Consider the following 26,158-nt stretch of genomic DNA (forward strand, 5'->3'; position numbering starts at 1 on the left):
GAAAAGTAGAGGTCCAAGAACCGATCCTTGTAGGGCACTACTAGTCACAACCCTCCAATCCGAATGTACTCCCTCCACCACGGCCCTCTGCTTTCTGCAGGCAAGCCAATTCTGAATCCACCTGGCCAAACTTCCCTGGATCCCATGCCTTCTGACTTTCTGAATTATCCTACCGTGTGGTACTTTCTCATTTCACACCTTTCCACAAGATGTGACTAGGCTGGAGTAATCTGCTCAGTCTCTTTTTATAATTCAATCCCTCCAATCCAGGTAACATCTTTGAGAATCTTTTCCAGCATAATCACAGACAACCTATCTATCATCTGGTGACAAAATTGCACAAAATACAACCAATGCTTTGTAAACCTATAAGAACTTCTGTCTCAAATCTTGTACTTAGTGTCTCAGCTGATGAAGGCAAGCATGGCATATGCCTTCTTTAACACTCCTTCTACCTGTGTTCTCACTTTCAGGGAACTATGTACAATTACTGCGGGTCTCTGTTCTATAGCACTCCCCAGGACCATGTCTTTCACTGTGAATGTCCTGGGGTGGGTTAACTTTCTGAAGTGCATCACTTTGCACTTGTCTGAATTAAATTCTGTCTGCCATGCCTTTGCCCACTTTCTCACTTGATCACTATCCAGTTGTAGACATAGACAAACTTCTTCAGTCCATTATTTAATAGATAGCATTTATCAGTGCAGCCAAGCTATCACAAAAGCACTAGACAGCACAACCAAAAACTCACAAAGTAATGGTTTGCACTGGCCACAACAATTCCAATGATTAAACTAAAACTTGTGTATAAAACTTAAAACAACTGATTCATAAGCCTTAGTAATGATGACATCACTCTAAGCTTTCCCCCATTTTAAGTAAATCATGCTCACACCTCTCTTTTCCCAGACTTGCGCATCTCAAATTTTTCAACACATTATGAATTTTGTTGATTTTTGATCCTTTCTCACTGTTGATGAACACGTGTTCCAGTTTGATGTATTATTTTACTGAAACAAAAATAATTCAGACATATTCTGGAATGCTGCTAGGAGCACTGGGGAACTAGAGTTAGCTATGTGCATTGATTAACTTTTGGAGATTGTCCAACTTGCATGCAGTACCCAGAAAGGGCCTCTAAAAGAATCTAGTGATAAGTGAAGGCCTTCCTATTGCTTGGGAGTGTAATGCAGAATCAAATCCCACAATTTTTCATCTATAGTTGCTCCAATTGCCTTCCTGGCTTGCCTGTGACTTTAATCATATATTTAAGCATACATTACTTGCTGTACCTGTCTAAAATTGTAAACTGCAGTTTGGGCTTGAGCCAAGCAGAGATCTGCTTACATTCAACCTTTTTTTAGGAGAGAGCTTCAATAATGTACACACACTTTGTTTCTTCCTGTTTCATTGTCCCACATAGCATTGTAATCTGGAACTTTATCTCTTTATGTGTGGAAATATGAAGAACCAAAACTTGTGGAACAGACATTAGATTATGAGAAAGCTCTGGGAAGAACTGTAGTTCAGTGCTGTTCAGTGTTTTGAATGAACCTTACATGTAATTTGTATGCCATATATTGCCGTCAGCTGCATTTTCAAAGTTTTCTGATTAAAACTTTTCTGATCAAAGTTCTCTATTAAATAAAGCAATCTGAAAAAACTAGTTCTGCTAGAAGGATGGTGAGTGTTGTATTTATTGCATGAGCATTTAATGTAATTTGAACAGCATTTTAAAGAATAGGCCTAATGACATTTCATAAATTCAATTGACTACAACTCCTCCAGAATTATTTTAATTTAAATTATTTCCATAGTATCTCTATCTTCATACCTCTCAACTAATCTGCCAAGATAATGTTTAAAATATGGACAGAGGAGAAATAAAGACATCACTCCAGTTCTGTTGAATAATTACAAAATAATTCTAAACAGCTTTAAAAACATTAATATTGTACTGTATGCAGCTTAAAAAGCTGCAAATCACCCTGTCAAAATCAAAAAGCTGGCCACAGGGTGCAAACTCAATGTATATGTTCATAATGCTTGAGGGGTAGTGGTGCGATACTGTTATTGGGCTAAAAGCCACAGAAACCCTGAACTTAATTCCCACTGTAAATTGTGAAGCTGAACTCGGTAGGTCAGGTAATTGTGGGTTGCAACCAGAAAATAGAACAGCAACACAGTTTCCAGATTTTGACAAAAATCCAAAATGTTCACTCGTATGCTTCTGGGAAAGAGGACCAACTGGTCCCACGCTATGTTGCTGACTTCTGGTGCCCCTGAACAGCCCTGCAAGATATGCAATTGCAAAAACAACTGTTTGTGAAAGATCTATCACTGTCTTCTCAGGGAAATCATGGATGGAAAGGATTGAATGCATTTATAACCACAATGTTAAGTGTATAATTTTAAATATTATAATTTGAAAATTATAGCATTTATAAATTCTCTTCACTGTAAATGTACATGATGCATATATCCTCATGACCATTTTGAATTAATCAAAGTAGTGCAAATATGAATACGCTCACGATATTTTTGACGGTGTTTTTGTTGTTTATGTTTATAGCAGATACCTTTATTGTTTAGTTTCTGCAGGATAGGAAAAGGGTATGCTAATATTGCCATCATTTTGCTTTGAGCTTTAGTGTAAAGCTCACCATTATTATGGAGTGATAGTATCAGCATTATAAACTTAACCTATAAATAAGAATGTGAAACTTTGCACTTACCCTTGAAATACGGTAGAAAACGTTCTGGTCATTGTATTCAAGAGAATAGAAACTTTTAACCCTTACATACTGCTTGGATCAAATTTGACTCGTTTTGACATTTGACAGCAGTAAAAACACCCTAAGTGCTATTTTTTAGCCAAAATTTGATGACTTTTCCTAAAGTGACCCAAAATGTGTAAAAATTTTATACTTCTGTACAGATGCTATAAATATTTGTACATTGAGGATGTTCCTGGTCAAATTTGACCTGTATCTATTGAAATGGATTTTAGATCCCTGAAACATTAATTAAGGATTAATCACCCATTTATTAATGTCAGATAGGCTATTTATACATTCTAAATAGATCTATGGTTTAAAATTTGGTATAGACACTTGTTATGAGGGGATTCTTGGGCCAGGTCAAAATTGACCTGGACCATACTGTGAAGGTATAGAATATGAACGGGTTGCCTGGGTTAACATTGCAAGCAATTATAATTATTGCTACACAGTGTCTATAGTCCCAAAAATTGAATTTTACAATCATTGAGTCTTATTTGTTAAGGGTTTAATTAGTATTAAATATGTTTTTTAATATAAGAAATGTTCTTCTGTTTCCCTTACCCAACCTTTCTACTCAATGCTTGCAACAATTTGTGTTCATGATTTAAAACTCATCAAGGAATTATTGCTTATACTTCTTGGATCACAACAGATGATGAATTGGTTTTCGTTGTGCTTTTTTTTTGGCTGGAAAGGCTAGTGACCCTCTTGTAATTTTGAGTCATGAATTGCGAATGTACATTGTTAGCATTTCTTGTGTTGCTTGGCAAATGAAATAATGCAGTGGGGTGTACATACTGGAAGCATGCCGTTTAGGTGCTTGGTCATTTCAGTCCTTGTGTATGGCTGTTGTGTTGAAGACCTTAGACTCTGTCAACCAAGATCACACAGCATATCACAGACATGTGAAACAAAAGCTCAGTAACAGATACAACATAACCTCCATAATCTGCACAATATAAATATGTTTTCTGACAACTGAGCTAGGGATTGGAAGGGTCCAAAGAACTGTAATGAGTTAATATTTCAATGGAAACTGACAGATGTGATGCAAGAATTTCTGCGTAAGAATTGCGAGATCAAGAGCTTCCAGCTTGACAGCAGGAGAAGGGCTGTGAACAGAAGTGTCTGGAGGCTGTTTGAACACCTTCCAGAAGATGTGCTGCAGTTTAATTGGTGGTGACACAATTAGCATCACTTCATTACTGCAGGCTTTGTTATACCTGTCTTCGGTCATTTGGTGTGGGTGGGATGGGTGTATGATGGGAAAGAAGAAATTGTAGATAGCTGTAAACACAGTTCAGTCCTTCTCAAAATCCAGCCTCCCCTCCATAGTCTCTGTTTACGCTCCTTGCTGCCTTGAGAAAGCAGGCAGCATAATCAAAGACCCTCATCCTGTGGTCATACTCTCTTTCTGCCCCTTCTCTTGAGCAGAAGCTACAAAAGCTCAAGAACATATACCACTAGGTTCAAAGACAGTTTCTGTCTCACTGTTAAAAGAATCTTGAATGGATTTCTTTTACAATAAAGAACTCCTGATCTCTCAATCTACCTCACTGTAACCCTTGCACTGTATTTTTCTGACTGTTCCGCTTTCTTTGCAACTGTAATATGATATTCTGCATTGCCCTTTTATCGTCTGTCCTATTTCGATATACTTATGCATGGAATAATCGGTTTGGATGGCATGCAAAGTTTTTCACAGTATCCTGGTAAATGTGATGATAATAAGCCAATTACCAGTGACGAAGACATCCACATTAGCAAAAAGTCTATACACATAGGTGTTTCCAAGTCACCAAACCCTATCTGAAACTCCTAGATCCTAGAGGACTGGACAGTAGCAAGTGTGGTCCCTCATTCAAGAAAGCAAGTAAGGATAATCAAGGTAATTAAATGCCTGTGGGCCTCGTATCATTGACAGGGAAGCTAATGGAAATGATACTGAGGGATATGATTTATGCACATTTGGAAATTCATGGCCTGCTTCGTGGGGACTAAGTGTCAACTTTGTGGGGGTCAAGATGTTCTTTACAAATTTGTTAAAGATTTTTAGGGAAATGTTAAAGGAGCTTGATGGGGTAGGGAGGTAGAGATTTTCTATATGAACTTTAGTAAGGCATCTGATAAGGTCCCTCATGGTAGGTTATTAAAAAGCTAAAGACATATGGGATTCAGGGTGTATCTTAAGCTTGGATTCAGAACTGACTTGTCCATGGAAGACAGAGAATGGCCATTTAAGGCTGTTATTCTGGGTGGAGGTCCATAACCAATGGTGTTCCACAAGGATCGGTGTTAGGATATACATTCATGTTGTTTGTGATATGCATCAATAATTTGGATGAAAATGTAGATGGGTAGATTAGCATGTTTGCACCAAGATTGATGGAGTTGTGGATAGTGTAATGGACTATCACAGAGTATAATGCGATATAGAATAGTTACAGACAAGACCAGAAAAGTGACAGATAAAAGTAATCGAGACAAAGTGTGAGGCACTTTGGGACGTTAAATAAAAGGAAAAGGAATACAGTTAATGGTAGACCTCTTAATAGCATTGAGGTACAGAGGAATCCTGGGATTGAGATCGATAGCTCACTAAAAATGTCTATGCAAATAGTTAAGGTGTTAAAGAAGACATATAGCATGCTTGCCTTTAATGGTAAGGGTGGTGAGTATGAGTAAGGAAGTTATACTACAGCTCTACAAAACTTTAGTGAGACTGCATTTGTATTGCATGCAGTCTGATTGCCTCATTATAGGAAAGCTGCCTGCACTAGTAGGTATATGCTGTAAGGAAGCATTGAGCACACTTGGATTGTTCTCCCTAGAGCATCAGAGGTTAAACAGAGACCTAATAAAGTTATGAGAGGTATGAACAGGGTAGACAGAATCTTTTTCCCAAGGTGGAAATGTCAAACACCAGAAGATATGCTTTTAAAACAAGAGGAGGAAAGTTTGAAGACAAATAGGTTACCAAGAGTAGTAGTGGAAGCAGGCAGTTTGGTGGAGTTTGAGGCTTTTAGATAGACACATGAATGTGAAGGGAATGGAGGAATATGGATGATATGCGGGTGCAGGACATAAATTTGCATCAAGTTTGGCACAACATTGTGGACTGAATGGCCTGTTCAGTGCTCTACTGTTCTACATTTGATGATGGTTAGGACTCACGGGCTATCCAAGAAGATGGGCACCTAATCTGGGACAACCTCAGAGAAAACTTCAGTCAGAGACATGTACCTGTAATGTTCTCTCTATGGTGACTGTAAATGTCCTTGCTACATGATCTTCTCAAATAACTAGAGTAGAACCTCTGACATTCCTCTAAAGTTATTCCTCATTACTACAACCGAGAGGCCATATTCATGGTATTCAAAGTGGATGAGATGGCATCTCATCTGGTAGCCATTGACTGCATTTACGTACCCATAAGAACTCATACAAAGAATTCTTTTTTTATCAATGAGATGTTCTATGACCACAAGACAATAAGATCTAGGAGTGGAATTAAGCCATTTGGCCCATAGTGTCTGCTCTGCCATTTCATAATAGTGATTTATTATCTCTGTCCACACCATTTTCCAGCCTTCTCCCTATAATCTTTCATGTTCTTAGTAATCAAGAACCTGTCAACCTTTGCTTTAAATTTACCTAATGACCTAGCCTCCACAGCTTCTTGTGGCAATGAATGCCACATATTCACCACCCTCTAGCTAAAGAAATTCCTCCTCATTTCTTTTTAAAGGAATTCTGAGGCTGTGCCCTCTAGTACTAGACTCCTCCACTATAGGAAACATCCTCTCCACATCCACTCTATCTGTGCCCTCTGGTACTAGACTCCTCCACTATAGGAAACATCCTCTCCACATCCACTCTATCTGTGCCCTCTGGTACTAGACTCCTCCACTATAGGAAACATCCTCTCCACATCCACTCTATCTGTGCCCTCTAGTACTAGACTCCTCCAGTATAGGAAACATCCTCTCCACATCCACTCTATCTGTGCCCTCTAGTACTAGACTCCTCCAGTATAGGAAACATCCTCTCCACATCCACTCTATCTGTGTCTTCTGGTACTAGACTCCTCCACTATAGGAAACATCCTCTCCATATCCACTCTATTTGTGCCCTCTTATACTAGACTCCTCCACTATAGGAAACATCCTCTCCACATCCACTCTATCTGTGCCCTCTGGTACTAGACTCCTCCACTATAGGAAACATCCTCTCCACATCCACTCTATCTGTGCCCTCTGGTACTAGACTCCTCCACTATAGGAAACATCCTCTCCACGTCTGCTCTGTTTAGGCTTTTCTATATTCAATATGTTTCAATGAGATCTCCCCTCAGTCTTTTAAACTTCAGTGAGTTCAGGCCCACAGCCAAAAAAATTCTCCTCATATAATAACCCTTTCATTACTGGGATAGATCTTACAAACCTCCTCTGGATTGTCTCCAATGCCAGCACATCCTTTCTTAGATAAGGGGCCCAAAACTGCTCACAACTAACTAGTACTTTATGACGCCTTAGCATTACTCCTTTACTTTTATAGAGTCAGAGAAAAGTACAGCACAGAAACAGGCTCATTGGCCCAACTAGTCCACACTGAACCATTTAAACTGTCTCATGCCGTAGACTTGCAACCAGGCCATAGCACAACCCCCCCCACTCCCCTCCCCCATACCCCTACAATCCAGGTACCTATCCAAACTTCTCTCAAACACTGAAATTGAGTTTGCATGCAGCACTTGTTTTGGCAACGCATTCCACACCTTCATGATCCTTTGAGTGAAAAATTTTCCCATCATGTTCCCCTTAAACATCTCAGCTTTCGCCCTTTAACAATGACCTCACACTCAACCGCAGTGGAAAAAAGCATGCCTGCATTTACCTTATCTACATCCTTCATAATTTAATATACCTCTATCAAATCTCTTCTCAATCTTCTACATTCCAAGGAATAATGTCCTAACCTATTTAATCTTTCCTTAGGCCCTCCAGCCCTGGCAACATCCTTGTAAATATTCTCTGCACTCTTTCAAACTTATTTACAGCTTTCCTGTAGGTAGCTGACCAAAACTGCACACAATGCTCCAAATTAGGCCTTATCAACATCTTATACAACTTCAGTATAATATCCCATCTCCTGTACCGGAGGATTGGAGGGAAGCAAATGTTGTCCCCTTGTTCAAAAAAGGTGGTAGGGATAGTCCAGGTAATTATAGACCAGTGAGCCTTACGTCTGTGGTGGGAAAGCTGTTGGAAAAGATTCTTGGAGATAGGATCTATGGGCATTTTGAGAATCATGGTCTGATCAGGGACAGTCAGCATGGCTTTGTGAAGGGCAGATCATGTCTAACAAGCCTGATAGAGTTCTTTGAGGAGGTGACCAGGCATATAGATGAGGGTAGTGCAGTGGAAGTGATCTACATGGATTTTAGTAAGGCATTTGACAAGGTTCCACATGGTAGGCTTATTCAGAAAGTCAGAAGGCATGGGATCCAGGGAAGTTTGGCCAGGTGGATTCAGAATTGGCTTGCCTGCAGAAAGCAGAGGGTCGTGGTGGAGGGAGTACATTCGGATTGAAGGGTTGTGACTAGTGGTGCCCTACAAGGATCGGTTCTGGGACCTCTACTTTTCGTGATTTTTATTAACGACCTGGATGTGGAGGTAGAAGGGTGGGTTGGCAAGTTTGCAGATGACACAAAAGTTGGTGGTGTTGTGGATAGTGTAGAGGATTGTCAAAGATTGCAGAGAGACATTGATAGGATGCAGGAGTGGGCTGAGAAGTGGCAGATGGAGTTCAACCCAGAGAAGTGTGAGGTGGTATACTTTGGAAGGACAAACTCCAAGGCAGAGTACAAAGTAAATGGCAGGATATTTGGTAGTGTGGAGGAGCAGAGGGATCTGGGGGTACATGTCCACAGATTCCTGAAAGTTGCCTCACAGGTAGATAGGGTAGTTAAGAAAGCTTATGGGGTGTTAGCTTTCATAAGTCAAGGGATAGAGTTTAAGAGTCGTGATGTAATGATGCAGCTGTATAAAACTCTAGTTAGGCCACACTTGGAGTACTGTGTCCAGTTCTGGTCGCCTCACTATAGGAAGGATGTGGAAGCATTGGAAAGGGTACAGAGGAGATTTACCAGGATGCTGCCTGGTTTAGAGAGTATGGATTATGATCAGAGATTAAGGGAGCTAGGGCTTTACTCCTTGGAGAGAAGGAGGATGAGAGGAGACATGATAGAGGTGTACAAGATATTAAGAGGAATAGACAGAGTGGACAGCCAGCGCCTCTTCCCCAGGGTACCACTGCCCAGTACAAGAGGACATGGCTTTAAGGTAAGGGGAGGGAAGTTCAAGGGGGATATTAGAGGAAGGTTTTTCACTCAGAGAGTGGTTGGTGATGGAATGCACTGCCTGAGTCAGTGGTGGAGGCAGATACACTAGTGAAGTTTAAGAGACTACTAGACAGGTATATGGAGGAATTTAAGGTGGGGGGTTATATGGGAGGCAGGGTTTGAAGATCGGCACAACATTGTGGGCCGAAGGGCCTGTAATGTGCTGTACTTTTCTATGTTCTATGTACTCAGTACTTTGATTTATGAAAACTAGGCTGGCAAAAGCATTCTTTACAGTTTATCTACCTGTGCTGACACTTTCAGTGATTTATGGACCTGTATTCCCAGATTCCTTTGTTCTACCGCACTCCTCAGTTTCATACTGTCACTAATTATATTCTAGTCCTCTTGAAATGAATGCTAACATTACATTTACTTTCCTTACTACCAGATGAACCTGCAAGCTACCCTTCTGGGAATCCTGCACAAAGACACTCGAGTCCCTTTGCACCTCCAATTTCTGAATTTGCTCCCGGCTTTTCAAGTAGCCTACAACTTCATTTCTTCTAGCAAAGTGCATGACCATACATTTCCCTACACTGCAACCTATCTGCCACTTCTTTGCCCATTCTCCTAACTCGTCCAAGTCCTTCTGTATATTTCCTGCTTCTTCAACACCTCCTGTTCCTCCACTTGCCTTTGTACCTTCCATAAACGGCCACAAAGCCATCAATTCTGTCATCCAGATTATTGACATTATGTGAAACGAAGCAGTTCCAACATGGACCCCTGTGGAACACCACTGGTCACTGGCAATGAACCAGAAAAGGCTCTCTTTATTCCCAGTCTTTGCTATCTGCCAGTCAGCCAATATTTTATCCATGCTTGTGCTAGTAACTTTCCTGTAATATCATGGGCTCTTATCTTGTTTAGCATCATCGTGATTAAAAACTTCATCAGGATGGATTCTGTATCATTGCACATTCTGCAGTCAGCACTGTCTAGCGGCTTTCTGCCTCCAGAGCTCTCATATTAATGCACTCTCCAACCACAGAAGCTGAATACAGATACAATGAGACTCAGTGTAGAAAGAGAATGCACCATAGGGTTCCTGAAGAAAATGTTACATTGCCAACTGCAGTTCAAAATAGTGTAAGCCAAACATGATCTCATCATTGTATAATGCAGGCTGCTTAGTCTGTGAACTGAAGACAACTGAGACACAGGACTTGATGCTTTGGAAGACAACAGGCCCAATGGAGCAAGACAAGGACACAGCTTCCAGGGGACATTCCTGTTCAGTGTCTAATGCTTCATCTCATGGAAGTACAGAGAAATTCTGGTCTCACATGCCATATAGGGCTCTCATAAAAAATCATTTTACTATAGATTTGGTAAGTTCTTGGCTTCCAATACTCCAATCATGAGAAAATCAGTCCACAGAGGAGCTCAGATGATGGATATACATCTATCAGGATTTTTACAGGACCAATAATTGATCAGACTGATCATAATTGAGTGAATCTCTGCTGGTCTATCACACCACCTTTATAATTCCTAATGAGTTCAAGTTCAAGTTCAAACAAATCTGGGGTATAAATGCCTTGAACATAAGCTTTTCACAGCAGCAGAATAGTATTATACCAACAATGAGTTAGCATAAATTTAAATTAATATAAATGATATGTAAGTTATATGCCAATAAACAAAAAAGCATAATGATTCCAGAAAAACAGAGTGGCACCAAAGTTAAAGAACTCAAACTTGTAAATAGAATGCCCTTTAATTTTATTGTCAATATTTACTTTAGTAAACTAGTGCTACTTATAGAAAAGAGTTATCTTGATATTGCCCCATTTTTTTGACATTTCTTATTAGAAGAGTTTCTCACAGCTTTTTCTTGTCCAGTTCCTCTAAAGGTGTGCCTGATATATATCCGGGACCCTGGCTCATAAGACCATTATCTTGAAGTGCTCTTAGTTGACCAAGACATCTTTGAGCTGGCTCCCTCTCTCTGCTGTTGCTTTGTATCCTCCATATTAGCCACTGTTAGTCATTGGCTGTCAGGTTAGAGCAAGTGTCCCTCACTAATCACTGCTCAAAAGCCTCAGAGGGGATCCACAAGGATGCTGCATAAATAGAATTTGACTTGGAATAATTCACAAAACATATAATAGGCCATGCATTGGAATAAGTTGGGCCCCTTGGAAAAGAAATTGGGATAAGGGGTTCAGTAGGAGATGGATTCGGGATGAAGTCATGTGACATTATACAATGAACTCCAATAATATGCTATTCAGTTGGGGTCTTGGATCCTACCCTTATTTCAAAATCAGTTGATTGTTCTTCCCACATCTCCTGGAAACTAGGCTTATTGGAACTATGATTATACTATGGTATTGTATAACATCGTTAAGTGTGAATTACGTATCTGTTGCAGTATTAATTGGAATGGCATCCAGTTCTCCAAAAAATCTACCAGTGTAGCAGAACCAAAATTTCAACTGAGTGAATTAATGGAGTTTTACTAGTGGAAAGTTTCACTATAGAAGTGAATATGGCTGGGATGGATAACAGCAGATAACATGGTTAGAATTGAGAGATAGAGCTTCTGACTGAAAATGAAAGCCAGGCATGCTCCTATTAGTAACATCACTAATTTGAAAAAAATTCCCTCCGCACCCAATCTCAGTTGTCAACTGCTGTCCAACTTTGAGTGGCAAGACTCTGTTTGCCAACAAGGCCTTGCCCAATGTAATGCCATCATGTCTATGAGGCAGAACAAGGCTTGCTCAAAGAACAGCTGAAAAACTTCAGCAGGCAGCTGAACTCTTCCTCCTGCTTTTCCGGCTGTCAAAGCTGTCCAGAGCTTTGAAGTATTCCTAAAATCAACACGATTCAAGAACTACTGTATTAAAAATAAAATAATGAAAGTGTTTAGAAATAAAGAGAAAAATATATAATTAATTCATTTTTAACTATTAAGAATGTTAAAGAAATTTCAAGTAATTAGAAAAATTGGAAATAAGTACACTTACCCGCTTCACATGCAATTGTTCCTCTCCAATCAAGTAAACTGGTGGATGTTTTGCATCTGTAACTCCCAGGCTAAATGTTGGCACTAACTTGTGCTCCATTGTTGGGATTTATATGGGGTCGCAGTCAGGAATTCAGCTGGAAGATTTTGTGACCTTGTAGCTTCAGTCTTCTTGACATATAGACGGAGGTAATTTCTGCTCAGCCAAGGTTGGCTACTGGACAAGTATTTTGACAATAGTGAGGTCAAGAGAAGTGGTGATGAAATAAGGCCAGATATTCTTGAACTTATGGTCTTATTCATGGTCTAAAAGGCTACGGGGAGAAGGCAGGAGAATGGAGTTGAGAGGGAAAATGGTTCAGCCATATTGAAATGGCAGGCAGACTCAATGGCCGAATGGCCTAACTCCACCCCTATATCTTATGGCCATTCCTTTTAATGACATTGGATAGAAAAGTATATGAGATAGTAAGGGATTACTGAAGGAATACTCCATACAGCAATTTTTCTTGCTGAAAGAGGATGCCGTTACCAACAAGTCAAAGGGAAGGAATGTTTGCTTACCTTTGCAAAAGTTGTCCAAGGTATTATTAGTGACATTGACAGCAGCCATATTTTATTAATATGACAGAGAAAGAAAAATGATCAGGCTCAAACAAAAAGCTGTGTGTGTGTGTGTGTGTGTGTGTGTGTGTGTGTGTGTGTGTGTGTGTGTGTGTGTGTGTGTGTGTGTGTGTGTGTGTGTGTGTGTGTGTGTGTGTGTGTGTGTGTGTGTGTACACACACTACTACAAAGAGACATAGTACAGAAACTAACCCTTCAGCCCAACATATTCATGCTGTACATAAACTACCTATTTACACATATATAAGGACTTTGCAGAGGAAGGATAGTTGGGAGACGATTCAACAGTTTGGAAGGATGATAGATCTGGAATGATCTCTTGAGGCAGTGAGAAGGGAAGCGTTTAGATGGTAACAGCATGTTTAAAGTGGCTGAGGAGAGAGAAACATTAACAATATCAACTTAACATAGAGATAGGAATTGAAGGTTGAGTGTGCAACAGTTTATGGGAAACAGCATTGACAAAACAAGGAAAAGGACCTAAGGAAATAAAAGGCTTGGTGTCGGCAGAGCAGTAGCTGCAGGTGGTTTGTTGCAAATGTATTAAAATGTGGACAACTGAAAATTTACCAGTGAATTGGAAGCAGTCATGCTCAAAGTGCATTCAGTTAGGGAAGAACAAGATGCAAGATGAGATGAGGTTTAAGGAACTCATCAGATTTGTGCGAGGAATGATGATTGATTGTTTACATGGAAGAGGTAAATTGGAAGGGCAGCAAACCTTGGGTCAGGATACACAGCAAGTTGACTTGGTGGTTGAACTAGGTGACCTTAAGAACTCATTAAGTGCTGCAAAAGTTGGAGAAGGGGAGAGGGAAGGTATTTGGTGACATCAATTTTATAGTAATTGGGTGGAGAATAAGGGTTTTTTTTAAAGAAAGGCATATGGATATAAGGTGGAATGTTCAAAAGAAGATGAAGTGTAAGAGGAATAGAGGTGTATTAGATGTGGCTAGATAAAAAGCACACTTCTTGTTCTTTATGATTCTGACTATTGATATAAGGTTTAATAGGTGGAGAAGGATATTAAGGGAGACAGTATGTTTACCTAGCAGACAGCTCTCTACCCAAGCTGTGATATTAATGCAGAATATTGCTAGGCAAGGGATTTGTTCATTTATCCGTGGACACTATGGAAGAAGAATCAGAATCAGAATTGGGTTTATTATCACCGGCATGTGATGTGAAATTTGTTAACTTAGCAGCAGCAGTTCAATACAATTCATAATCTGGCAGAGAGAGAAAGTAATAATAATAATAAATAAAATAAATCATAATAATAAATAAACAAGTAAATCAATTATGTATATTGAATAGATTTTTAAAAACGTGCAAAAACAGAAATACTGTATGTTAAAAAAAAGTGAGGTAATGTCCAAAGATTGAAAGTCCATTTAGGAATTGGATGGCAGAGGAGAAGAAGCTGTTCCTGAATCACTGAGTGTTTGCCTTCAGGCTTCTGTACCTCCTACCTGATGGTAACAGTGAGAAAGGGGCATGCCCTGGGTGCTGGAGGTCCTTAATAATGGATGCTGCCTTTCTGAGACACTGCTCCCTAAAGATGTCCTGGGTGCTTTGTAGGCTAGTAACCAAGATGGAGCTGACTAGATTTACAACCTTCAGCAGCTTAATGCAGAGAAAAGAGAAAAAAAAAATGATAGCTGGTACTCTGACAAAAAGTCCACTGAATAAGCACTGATTGGTTAAAGATGGGTGTGACACAGGTTAGTATCACTGGAGGATACACTGGGCCAGGAGACAGGCACAAGAGTTGGATGGTTGAAACTGTTGTTCATTGGATGATAGTGGTTATCACCTAAAGTACCCCCAGAGATTTCTGTGAGAAAAGAGAGGGAGACCATAGGCTTATCCAAGAAGTACTCAAGACTGCAATGGTAATTAGAGAGTGGAAGGCTTAAGGATTACTTAAGGAATAAGATATGCATGCCCAAAATTAGTGAATTGCGTGGAATAATTTTGAGAGGAAATGAGTCAAACTGGGATAAGGAAAAAGGAAATAAAACTAGTGGACAAAATGATCAAAGTTCAAACTAAGGCCATTATTAAAGTACATATATTTACCATATACAACCCTGAGATTCATTTTCTTGTGGGCAATGATAGATCTGTATTTGGAATATCTGCCAAAAGTACATGGAAACTACATAGACTTAGTAGATAGGAACCATCAGGGTATACTGTACATATGTCCTCAGAAAGTGATCCACTTTATGTCTGGCATCTAAAGGCTTGGTTTCTAGAGCCCAAGTCCATAGCTGCATGACAGTAGCCATGCATGACTAAGTAAATAAAGCTTATGACATGCATGCCTTTATTAGTTGAGGCACTGAGCTCAAGAATCAGGAAGTTGTGCTGTACATTAATAAAACATTGTTTAGGCCACCTCTAAGAGTATTGCATTCAATTCTGGTTGCCCTGTTATGGGAAGGATTGGAGGCTATTGAGAGGGCTCAGGAAAAGGCTTAGCAGAATGTCGCCCAGATTAGTGGCATGTGCAGTAGGTGTTGGACAGTCTATGGTTGTCTACTCTGGAAAATGAGGAGAGACCAGATGTTAGTTTATAAATTATGACAGACATTGATAGATTAAACATCTTTTCCCAGAGTTGAAATGTCTAAAGCTCGAAGGCATGCACTTAAGATGAGGGAGGGTAAGTTAAAAGGATTTGTGCAGGATAATTTATTTTACATGTAGTGGAGGCTGCCTGGAATGTGCTGCCATGTTGGTGCTGTAAGTGGATATAAGAAAGGTGTTTAAGAGGCTCTTAGGTGGGCAAATGAAAATGCAGAGAATGAAATTATATGGACTGAGCACAAGCAGAAGGGATTAAGTGCCATTAGGTTGGCACAATTAGTTCAGCATAACTTTGTGTGTTAAAGGGCCTGTTCTTGTGTTGTACTGTTCAGCTACAACTAGGAATGACCAGAGGGACCAGAATTGGAAGAGTACTCTTAACAAATGTATGGGTCTGAGAACGGTTGTAGAGCTGGAATGGTATGAGATCACCATGAAGATTTAAAAATAGGGAAGATGATTTTAAGATGCTATTAACTGGAGCCAGAGAAGGTCAGAAAGCACAGGGCAATGGTGGCAGAATGAGAGAGGGTGGTTGGAGAGGAGTTAGAAAAGTCCATAAATAAGGAAGGAATTTAGCAGGGACTCATCATTGTAACTGGTTGAAAACAATATTTTCTTTTTATTACTCCTAGGTACCCTGTAGAGGGCTCCAAATGTGGTGAATTCCCTACTCTGGGATGGTAGAGGTGACAATCTGGAGCAACACATGAAAAACTGGAGGAACACTGCTGATCAGACAACATCAATGGAGAGAAATAGACAGTCAACATTTCAGGTCAAGCCTCTTCATCTGGACTAATAGGTTTGGAGCTGAAATATCGACAGTCCATTTCCCTCTATAGATGCTGCCTGGCCTGCTGAATTCCATCAGCTTTGTGTGTGTTAGGCAAGAAAATTTTTTTTGTGTGTTAGCTAAGGCAAGTAAAAGCATAGTCATTTTAAGTACCTGTAAATAACAGTAACAGAGAATAGAGAACAACCTATATAATTCACAGGGCAATCCAGTAAAAAAAAATTCAGCAAGAAATTCAAATTTCAATGCTGCTTCTGTTTTTTTTGTGTCTAATATGGGTTTTAAGCTTTGAAACCTTAGTACTTGAATCAGTCAAGGCCAAACTTGAAATTCTATTGAAAGTGTATCATTTACCTCCTCAGGAATGAACAAAGAGACAGAACACCAATGGTTGTAGCATAGCTTATTTTTATTTTTAAGTTGTTTTTTTTTCTTTATTTGCATAGGGAACATATCCACTTCCAGTAATTGACTGCAGTATGAGCAGCTGCTAGCAGTATAGGCTGGATATAACAGTTACAATCACATAAGTCAAGCTGAATTTACACCAGTTTAAAACTTGTGAAGATTTAGGCTCTGTAAGGGAACAATCTGGACAGTTCTCAATGCCTTTAAACCATCTCAGACATCTGGACCCAGACATGGAGAGCAAGAGTACTTTACTGTCCATGGCCAATTCAGTTACCTTTTCCTTTTGCTCCTTTTGGCAACTATAGTAGTGTGTATGGGACTAAAGCATCACAAGTTTCAAAATGGAACAACCCTGGTGCGTGGCTAGCAAGCACTTACTGACTACTTGTTACCTACTACTGGACTAAACGTAGCATCATGTATCTATGGAAACACACAGTCCTACAAAAGTTGTTCTCAAGAGAAAGATCTCAAAAGGTTTACAAGTGGGCTCCCTTCCCTTCCTCTCAGAATTACCATCTGCAGATTGACTAGGAGCCACACTCGCAACGAAAAGAATATCTGTACAATGCGCAGTGTCAAGACTTAAATGGTATCTGGGCTGTTACACACATCAATGCAATATATATATATGTGTAACTACCTTTGTGAATATGGAGCAGGTAAACAAGCTCTTGGAAGCTGACAGCTAGGCAGGATTTACCCTTACGTTCTGCAAGTTGGATCATTTTTGCAGAAAACAAGTTGTCTGAATGAATTGATTTACAACTGAACTCAACAGAGACTGCAAGATTAAACAGGCACTGCTTGTTTGACATTTTTGGTAAACATATGCTGGTATTTTTTTTGATTCAAATCCTCATTTTGCATTAACATAATTCAATTTAATATCCCAAGGTCTCCATAAAAGGAACATACATTACTGTAGTGACCAAGGTTATAACAAAGTTCCTTCAGTTGATAATACACATCAGTCCCTGCAGCACAGTTTTGATAATAAAAATGCATCATGCTATTTATTTAGAAACACAACAGTTCTGTGATGAAAGTGGTTTCAGTGTCAGTGGACCTGACTGCTGCCTCTTAAATATAAAGGCTTTGCAACCTCTTGTCATTTGTGAGAAATATTGAGGTTTGTTGGAACAGATGGGACAGATCCTACAGGATTGAACTTTTCAGTCCAGTCAGGCAGGCAACACATGAGAAATATTTTGTTTCTGCTAGATTGAAATATTGCGGAATATTGTTTCTGCTAGTTCTGACTAGTTATCCCTTTGATTCTAGAAGGAAGAAGGGATGCTGAGATATGCTGTTTAGCTGACTACCTTGGAAGAGAAAAGGTTACAGAGTCATGTTATGGTCTACCTAACTATCAATTATGTGTGTTTTATTTACATATGCTTTAGTGAAACTAGAAGTTCCCACTTGATAGCACTGTATACCTAACAAGATAACTATCTGTGAGTTTAAAACTTCTTAAAATCACGTACCTATCACTCAACAATGTGTTCTTCAATGAGTACATTTGTATTCCTATCATTTCAAGAAGGCAAACTTAGTACAACCACACTTCCCTATTTAAGAATGGTTCCATATTGTCATCAATGTGCAAGCTTAATTTAGGAATTAATAAGCCTGCATAACAAAACTCAATCTATACATGTAGGTGGTGGACATCTGAAACAAAAATAGCAAATGTTGAAACACTGAGATGATCATCAGAATTCTGACACTCTGACATGAGACTGTTTTTGATGTAAGCCTTTCCCAGAGCACTAACGAAAGTTCGAGTATAAACCTCCCCCTTGCTCTACGTTTCCTAGTAAACCTGACAAAGGGTTATGTCCAGAACGTCATTGTCTTTCCCTTCTTTGTGTGTGGTGCCTGATTTGCTAAACCTGTTCAGCAATGTTACTTTTAATTATAAGTGTATAATATACAATAATCTGAAAGCAAAAAGCTGGAGCAGCTTACACTGCCAAATGTAATTAGCCACTATTTTATTATGGAGACCATTATTGCTATTTTTTTTTTGCATCTGGAATCATAATCCAGTCATTTCCATTAAATTGGCAGAAGATTCGTTGGAATTGTTCATTATCAAGAGAAATTAGAATCGCATAATGTCTGTAATGGAAAGGAGGTCAAATGACTCAAACTCAGGGATGGTTGGATTGAGAACATTGATTTTTTTCAGAGTGGTTAGGCATCTTTTGGGTGAGGTGAGAAGTCGCCACTGATACTGAGACCATTTTTTACAAATTTAAACATACAGTAAATTCTTAAAATACAGATATTTCCAGAGACTCATACCTAGAGAAAGTTTTTTTAAATCTTTTTTTGCTATTAAATACCTCCTGTAAGAAAAAAAAAGCTGCAACAAAAAGGTGAAAATTGACCATTTCCAACATGTCCCCTTTAACTACTAACAAAGTGGCAAAAGCACTGTGAGATGGAACAGTACAATAAGTTGCTGCTGTGGCATCTGCGCCAAACCCACCACCCACCCTCCCACAACACTGCCCCCTGAGAAGGAACTGGTGCAAATGCTATTTTGCAGATTTAAAAAAGGCAACATCAGTGGTCCAGACTTAATCTTATTCAGTTAAAACCACTGATGTTAGCTATCCTGCTGCATATTCCAGTGAAGTCTGTTCAGCTGCCAACTGCATGCTCAGGAATTATAAAATTCAAATAAAAAAGAAAATAAAAAGCTAAGGAGCAATTTTCTGCTTGAAAGGCATATGGAGAATTAGTTTTAAAAAGTGCAAATATGAAAGAGTTAATTAGCACCCTTTCTTAAACCGTTTTCTTAAAATTTTTATTTCCTTCTGAACTATCATGTGCTACACATTAAAGATTAGCAGGAATAAATTTTGCCATCAAATTGGGAGAAGTCTCACAAAGCATGCAGCTGGTTATTATCAGCTGCAGACTTTAACAGGAACAAGTAAACCATGTCTGGTATTATCTTGGGACCTAACCGCCAGCAACATTGCATTGTCCTTTCAAAAACAGAATACTGTACACTGTATATGGGATATCTTTCTGACATCTCTGCATGGTGCAAGTGCAATGCAGTGGTGTGCAACAAAAACAAAATCCTTACCAGTGCCATAACCAAGAGGTCCCAGGTGGTTCCCTGAGTACTCTTGTATGGTTTCCACACTGTACAAGATCAATCAGGAATCTTCTCTGGGTTCATTCATTGGGTGGGTTGCCAGTACTGGATTTGTTGTCAAACCCCTTGTGCACTTTCTCTCTAATCATAAATACCAACATTTAAACTCACACAAACTTTTACTGTAGGCCATACACACTAATAAAAACAGTATTCCTTCCGACAATATGAAATGTTTCTGCAAACCAACCTTTTCAACACTAAATACAACAAAATAACCTTCATAAAATATAACTTTTCTCCATTTAAAACTGGATTAAAAATTAGGAACCTACACTTTTTAAGCATAGGATTACACAAGTTCAGCATATGGACAGTCTTTTTTGTAATATATAAATTAGGTAACTGGAGAGTTTTAACTCAAGTCCAGTTTCCAGACAGGATTTTTTTCTCTTAAAAATGGCATAATAAACTGGTCTTTCAAAAGCCAGTGTAATAATTTCTTCCCCCAATTAACTCATTTAAAAAAATGTTAGCATTACAAAAAAGGGTAATTACTTTAAAATGTTCTTAACAAAACTATACAGTGTACAAATTACAGTCTGCAAGGCAGGTGGTTCATTTTCAAGACCCCTCTTTGTTTCCCCTCACATTACACAACCATAACAAATCTACTAACACTTATTCACTGAGATGCCGTGCTTGAATCATACTCCCACAGCTATTGCTATAGATATTTGTTTTTGCCAGATTTTTTTCAATACAAGTCTCCTTTGCTGTTAATTTTTTTCCCAATCTATTTTGCCTTAACTTTTACAACACACTGGGGAAATGGCCAAGGCTGCAAAGCACTTTAGCAAAAGGCAGAAACAGTGCACATAGAACGGGGTGGCTTCAGTTTATCAGAATTGGCATCCTGGTGAAGGAGGAGAGCAGAGACTTGACTTGAGTTGCAAAGCCCTCTAATGTCATAAAGTTGATTCTCAAGAACCTCCCTTTCATTACCTCCCTTTTCTTATGAAGAGAAAAGCTCTTCGGCATACACCTTAGGCTATCACATCGTAAAAATGTCATAGCCAGTTAGAGCAGAAATGATTGGGTAATTCTCCTGTCAATCAAGCCTAGAGACCTTACTGTGTAGGTTACTGAGACTGATTTTAGGCACATAATTTATAGAAAACTATCCTCTATTCACTGCAATATTTTGGAGAAATAACCCTGCTTTTATAAGGAACTGTTGCCGAATTTTTTTCTTTCCACTATTCTTTCAATCAATTTTGTTTTCTGAATAAATTGATTTTTGTTACCTTAACAACAGATTGTTCACTCTGTCATATCCTGCCCAGTCTCCAACAAGTTGCCTGATGAAGTGTCAGTAAATGCTCAGAATTTGGGACAACATTTTAAAAAACTGTGTTCTCAAGTTTCCTTGTGAAACTTAATATCTGTCATTACAGTTAAGCAATAAAGAGACTTGCTCAAATAATTTTCCACTGATGATCCATTGGGTTAACTAAAATCACCTTTGTTTAAACTTATATTTGAAACTGAATTGTTTATATCTTGATTTGAGATTTTTGCAATTCCAAATGATTTGGCTTTAGGCTGCACTGATACTTAACAATGAGGAATTGATATCATTGATAAAATATAAATCTCCTTGGGAAGCTAAAATATTAAGAGCTATTTGAATTTAAAAAAAAAACATTTTTGAGCAGAATATTAGAGAAATGAAATGAATATCATTTCATCTCTAAATCAACTGCTAGACTGGTTCGAGACTGAATAGATTAAGTCACCTCTAAAGAATAAAAAGCTCAGTTGAGTCATCAGTGTTGGACATTGGACAGAAGATTTAAGACCTATAGATTTGCTGCTGGAATTGGAGGCCAGCAGTGATAGATCGCTGCCAAAGTAAATTTTTCACAAGAGAAAATCACAGCTCTTAACTGATATTGAAGCTCAAGTCAAGCCTGTCTCCTGTGAAAATGTCAACTTTTTTTAATATACTATTTTTTTAATTCAATGAGTTCATCTTGCACCCCAGGTGGAAAGTCAATAGAAGAACCAAGTTGAAAGCTTGTCACAGTAGACAGAACAGTTACTTTGCAGCCTCTGTCTTCCAAATGGCATTGTATCACAGCTGTGCTGTAGAGCTCGCCTTAAAAATCCCCCCTCCCCAAAGCATCCTCCCCTGACCATCTTTTAAGGACCTATCATACTGCATAGAAAGCAGCACCACTTTGGTCAATTAAAATGGAAAAAAAAAGCTTACATCACCTAATCTGCATACTAATGTGATAATCAATATAGCTAAAAGCTTTACCTATATAGACAAAACTTGGTATTGCATAATTCTTACAAGTTCAAAAATTCCCAAACAAGTAATTGATAGATGAAAAACATGAAAGATTAATAGAAAAAACTTGCCAAAAATACTGAAAAATATTACTGGCTGATTAAAAATTTTAAGCACCAACTATACACAGCCATGATATGCTTTATAAATGAGATAACAAAGTCAAAGTATTTGAATATTGACAATTAGTGATGTCACACTGTCCTCTGGAGTACAAAATAACTTTTTTTCATACAAATGGTAAATTTTATAGGATGAGCTATAATATATGCAGCAAACGTGTGCAGTGATGTCACTGTTTTATTTTAAAGGCAAGGCACGTAATGTGGACTATATAACTTCGTGCAAATCAAGGATAGATCCATTAGAGTTACAGAGAAACAGAAGAGGCAAAATTGACTTGCCATGCACACACTGGTGTCCTGCCACTAGCACTATCAGGCAGATAGCAAGGCTAAAGAAAAGCACCATGCAATACTCAGCACCCTGTGATTAAAAACAGCGTTTACACGGTAGAGTGCGGAAAATATTAGCGGCTGCATCCTGTTGCCATTGTAAACTGTGGTGCTCTTCACCAATACCCTCCATGAGACACCAATTCACCTTGGCATCTGTGTCCTTGGAAACTGCTAATGCCATGCTTTTTTTTCCTGACACACCTGATACATATATATTACATATTTTTTTAAATTCCACAGAGGTATTGGAGAACAAGGAATCAAGTGCAGAATTTTCAATTCCATTCAATTGCTTTCCTAAGCAAGCATGTCACAGCAGGATGTGTCCATATTTCATTCTATTCTTTCCTTAATTAATGCACATTCGAAGGGGACGATAAGAACTGTTCAGAATTATTTAAAGGTTATATATTGCATCCCCTCAATTTAGAGTCCTAGGGCATAAGGACTTTTATTAATCCCCTTAATCAGATATGTTAAATTGCACTTGCCTCTTAAGTGTTCTTTTAAAGAATTACTGACATTTTAGGGGAAACATAAAAATATCAGCAAGCTTCATTCTTGCATTCAGATACTTGTAATGCATCTGATACTTTGAGGGACAATTACAGCTTCAAACTACACTATGGTGCTTTTCCAAATGCAGTCTTGCATCAAATTTGTTCTGTTCAGATCTGTATACTAAGCATTAAAAGTAAAAGGAAAAGAGGGTTCAGTGACAAGAATAACTTGTGGAGCCAATCATCAAATGTAAATCCAGTACAACTGGATGTAACTTTTTTTTTTGTTTTGTTTTCTGCAGTAGCATAGTGTGCATAGACTAATTGTGTGCTTTATGGGCTTTTTGTCCCCTCAGACAACAATTTTGTAGAAAACACAAAATTACATGTACATTCCTCATCCAGCCTTTACCTTACAAAGTCAAATCTCATCAACCAGGAGGACTGGGCTGTAGTTTAACTACTCTTGGACTGAGTGAAAAAAAAGATACCTGAACCCCACTAATTGGCTAAACATGCAAACTCTCAAACATCTAAAAGCTAATAAGTGTATAATGTTTATCAGATCTGGAAATTAAACAATTGTCCCCTAGTGGATTCATTGTTCAATAAAGGCCGGTCACATAGACATAATCTGTCACCTCACCATCAAATACTAAAATCACCTTCTTAGTATCACAGATGAAATACCATTTATGCAGATTTTAAGCTTGCAAGAAATTGGTGATTGTGAGTGCAGCAATCACTTGTCTGTGTTTCTGAAGACTTTTCTATACAATCCAGAGATGCGGCTTGATCCTTGTTGTCCTCAGTTTGTCGTTTCTGCTTGGAGGAAGGGTTCACTGATAAAGTTTAAACTGTAATTCTGTACATTGGTTGGCAGGATGGTAGCCCCATTTGACACTTGGAATGGGACCAAACTAGCCCAGGTACCAGGACTGTAGAGAGAGAGGGGGGGGGGGGGGAGAGAGAGAGAAAGAAGATATAATTAAATATAACTTAATTCAGGACTATAGATATAAGAATTACCAAGTGGCACAATTAATACTTATGAAACCATCTTAAAAACTCAATTAATAAACCTAAAATTTGTGTCCATGAAAACAAAAATTACTAATCTCAGCATTAACCAGCTCTATGCTACACAAAACTCTGATAAGCTGGCATCCAAGTCTTTGGAAATTCTGATGGTTTGGTATTTCTGAAATGTGAGCATGAGGTCCAGAGTCGTAGGGCGAGAGGTGGTCTGGAGTCTGCTTCTCACCCAGAGACACTAGACCTCATGGTCAGTGCCCAGACTGTGGACAGATGTGCAGTCAGAGGAGGGGACTGGTGTCCAGGATGGGTGGGTTTGGAGTCTGAGCAGAGGTTCATAGTACTTCTATATTTTCCGTTCCCTTTAAATCACGGCATTCACTAGGAAATTAATTCCAATACTGTTAACATGTTAAAAAAAGAGTGAAATTAAAGTATGCTTAGGTATTATTTGCAATTACATCCAATAGTTCAGAAAATCTGCTAGTCAGCAGCACCACAATCCTGGAAGTTGTAGAATATCAGAGTGTTATACTGGTCTTCACTTGGACTCCAACACAACTCAATTCCAATGAGAAATTATACAGTAGATGTGAAACATTAACTCTAGTTCTTTTTCCACAGATGATGCCCAATGATGGAGTATTCCCACCATTTCCTGTCCTTAATTCAATAAAGAAGAGCTTGGCTACAAGGGGATTCAACCAACTTTATAAAAATTACTTTAAATACTTGGGGCAGCTGCCGCCAAAGGAAGTGATTACGCTCTGAAAACTACCATAATGAGGCATAATAAACAACTAAAATTGTGCGGCATCTATTTTGAAAAGTATATAAAAATAAATTACTGCAGGCAGTTTTGAAAACCTTATTTGTGGAATCATAAGAAGCTTGCAAAAAAAAAGTGTAATCAATCCATTATGCCTCTGTCAGCCCTTTGCTAGATCACTAAATTTAGTACCAAACTCCCAGCTTGCTCTCTTTCAAGAGTGAGAATCATCTGTTACTTAAGTATTTTTTTCAATGCCTCCTTAAATAGGATAGTGTAGTACTATAACTTAGTTCTCTGTATTCTCTTTCCATAAAGATCTTCTGTCCCTCTTCCTTCACATTCTCGAGCAATGATATGAAATGAAAAACCTCTTGTCAGTGATTCCCACTGAAGGCAATAATCTTCTTCTACGATCTCTACCCAAAACATTTATAATTTAAAATATTTTTATTCCACAACTTCCTTTGTTCCAGTCAAAATTTACTTAGAACTTAAGTTCTTCTGCATAACAATTTCTTCTCTGACAAACCTTGTGAGTCCAATTTCAGATCAGTAGTAGAATTTACAGAAGGAAACTGCAAGCAGTAATCTAACAGGAATATACAGGGGTGTGCACAGGAGTTTAAATTCTACTGCTTTTAGATGGTGGTGCTGTTAAAAGCAGATATTGTGCTTGTATATGCGTACTATCACTCAGGTCTGTATTGGCAGCAGCATCTCCGCCTCCAACACACTGAGCACCAGCTTCCCCCAGGACTGCTGCAGTTCATGCTACTGATGCTTTATTGTTCTGCTAGATCCATTTCCACAAATCATCATATTTGCAGATGACACAACAGTGACTGGCCTCATCAACAATGATGGTGTATAGAGGGGAGTTAGAGTGGCTATTAGAATGGTGCGAGTCCATTTTGAGTCTCAATGTGGACAAGACTAAAGAGATGATGGCAGACTTTAGGAAGGTGCAGGATTAATATTCCTCACTGCATGTACATGGCTCCGCAATGGAAAGAGTTAGGAGCACCGAGATTTTGGGGGGGCACAGAATGGACCGCCAGAGTCAAGAAGGTAGATCAGAGTCTTTATTTCCTAAGGACACTGAGGCGAGTGAGGCCTCTCCCCACCGAGCCCTGCCCCCAATTCTAACCAAGTGTAAGCACCATTAAGATTTTCCTGATCAGCTGTATCACCATTTGGTATAGCAAAAGCAAGGCATCTGATAGCAAAACTGTACAAAGGATATTGAGGACATCTGAAAGGATCATTGATGTCTCCCTTCCACCCATACAAGATATTACCAAGATCACTGTGTATGGAGGGCCCT

General features: G+C 38.8%; 1 protein-coding gene across 9 annotated transcripts in view; it reads right to left on the reverse strand.

Moving 5' to 3' along the window:
• Window positions 1-16,569: 16,569 nt before the first annotated feature.
• Window positions 16,570-26,158, reverse strand: part of LOC140729085 (nuclear factor 1 B-type-like) — a 289,370-nt gene continuing 279,781 nt past the window's right edge. For all 9 annotated transcript variants that reach the window (XM_073048423.1, XM_073048426.1, XM_073048420.1 and 6 more), the window contains one exon: window positions 16,570-23,965. In XM_073048423.1, coding sequence (XP_072904524.1) covers window positions 23,836-23,965 — 130 coding nt within the window. In that variant the 3' untranslated portion in view covers window positions 16,570-23,835. The remainder of the gene's footprint in view (window positions 23,966-26,158) is intronic.

This window comes from Hemitrygon akajei, chromosome 6 (assembly GCF_048418815.1).
Source record: "Hemitrygon akajei chromosome 6, sHemAka1.3, whole genome shotgun sequence".
Taxonomy (NCBI): domain Eukaryota; kingdom Metazoa; phylum Chordata; class Chondrichthyes; order Myliobatiformes; family Dasyatidae; genus Hemitrygon; species Hemitrygon akajei.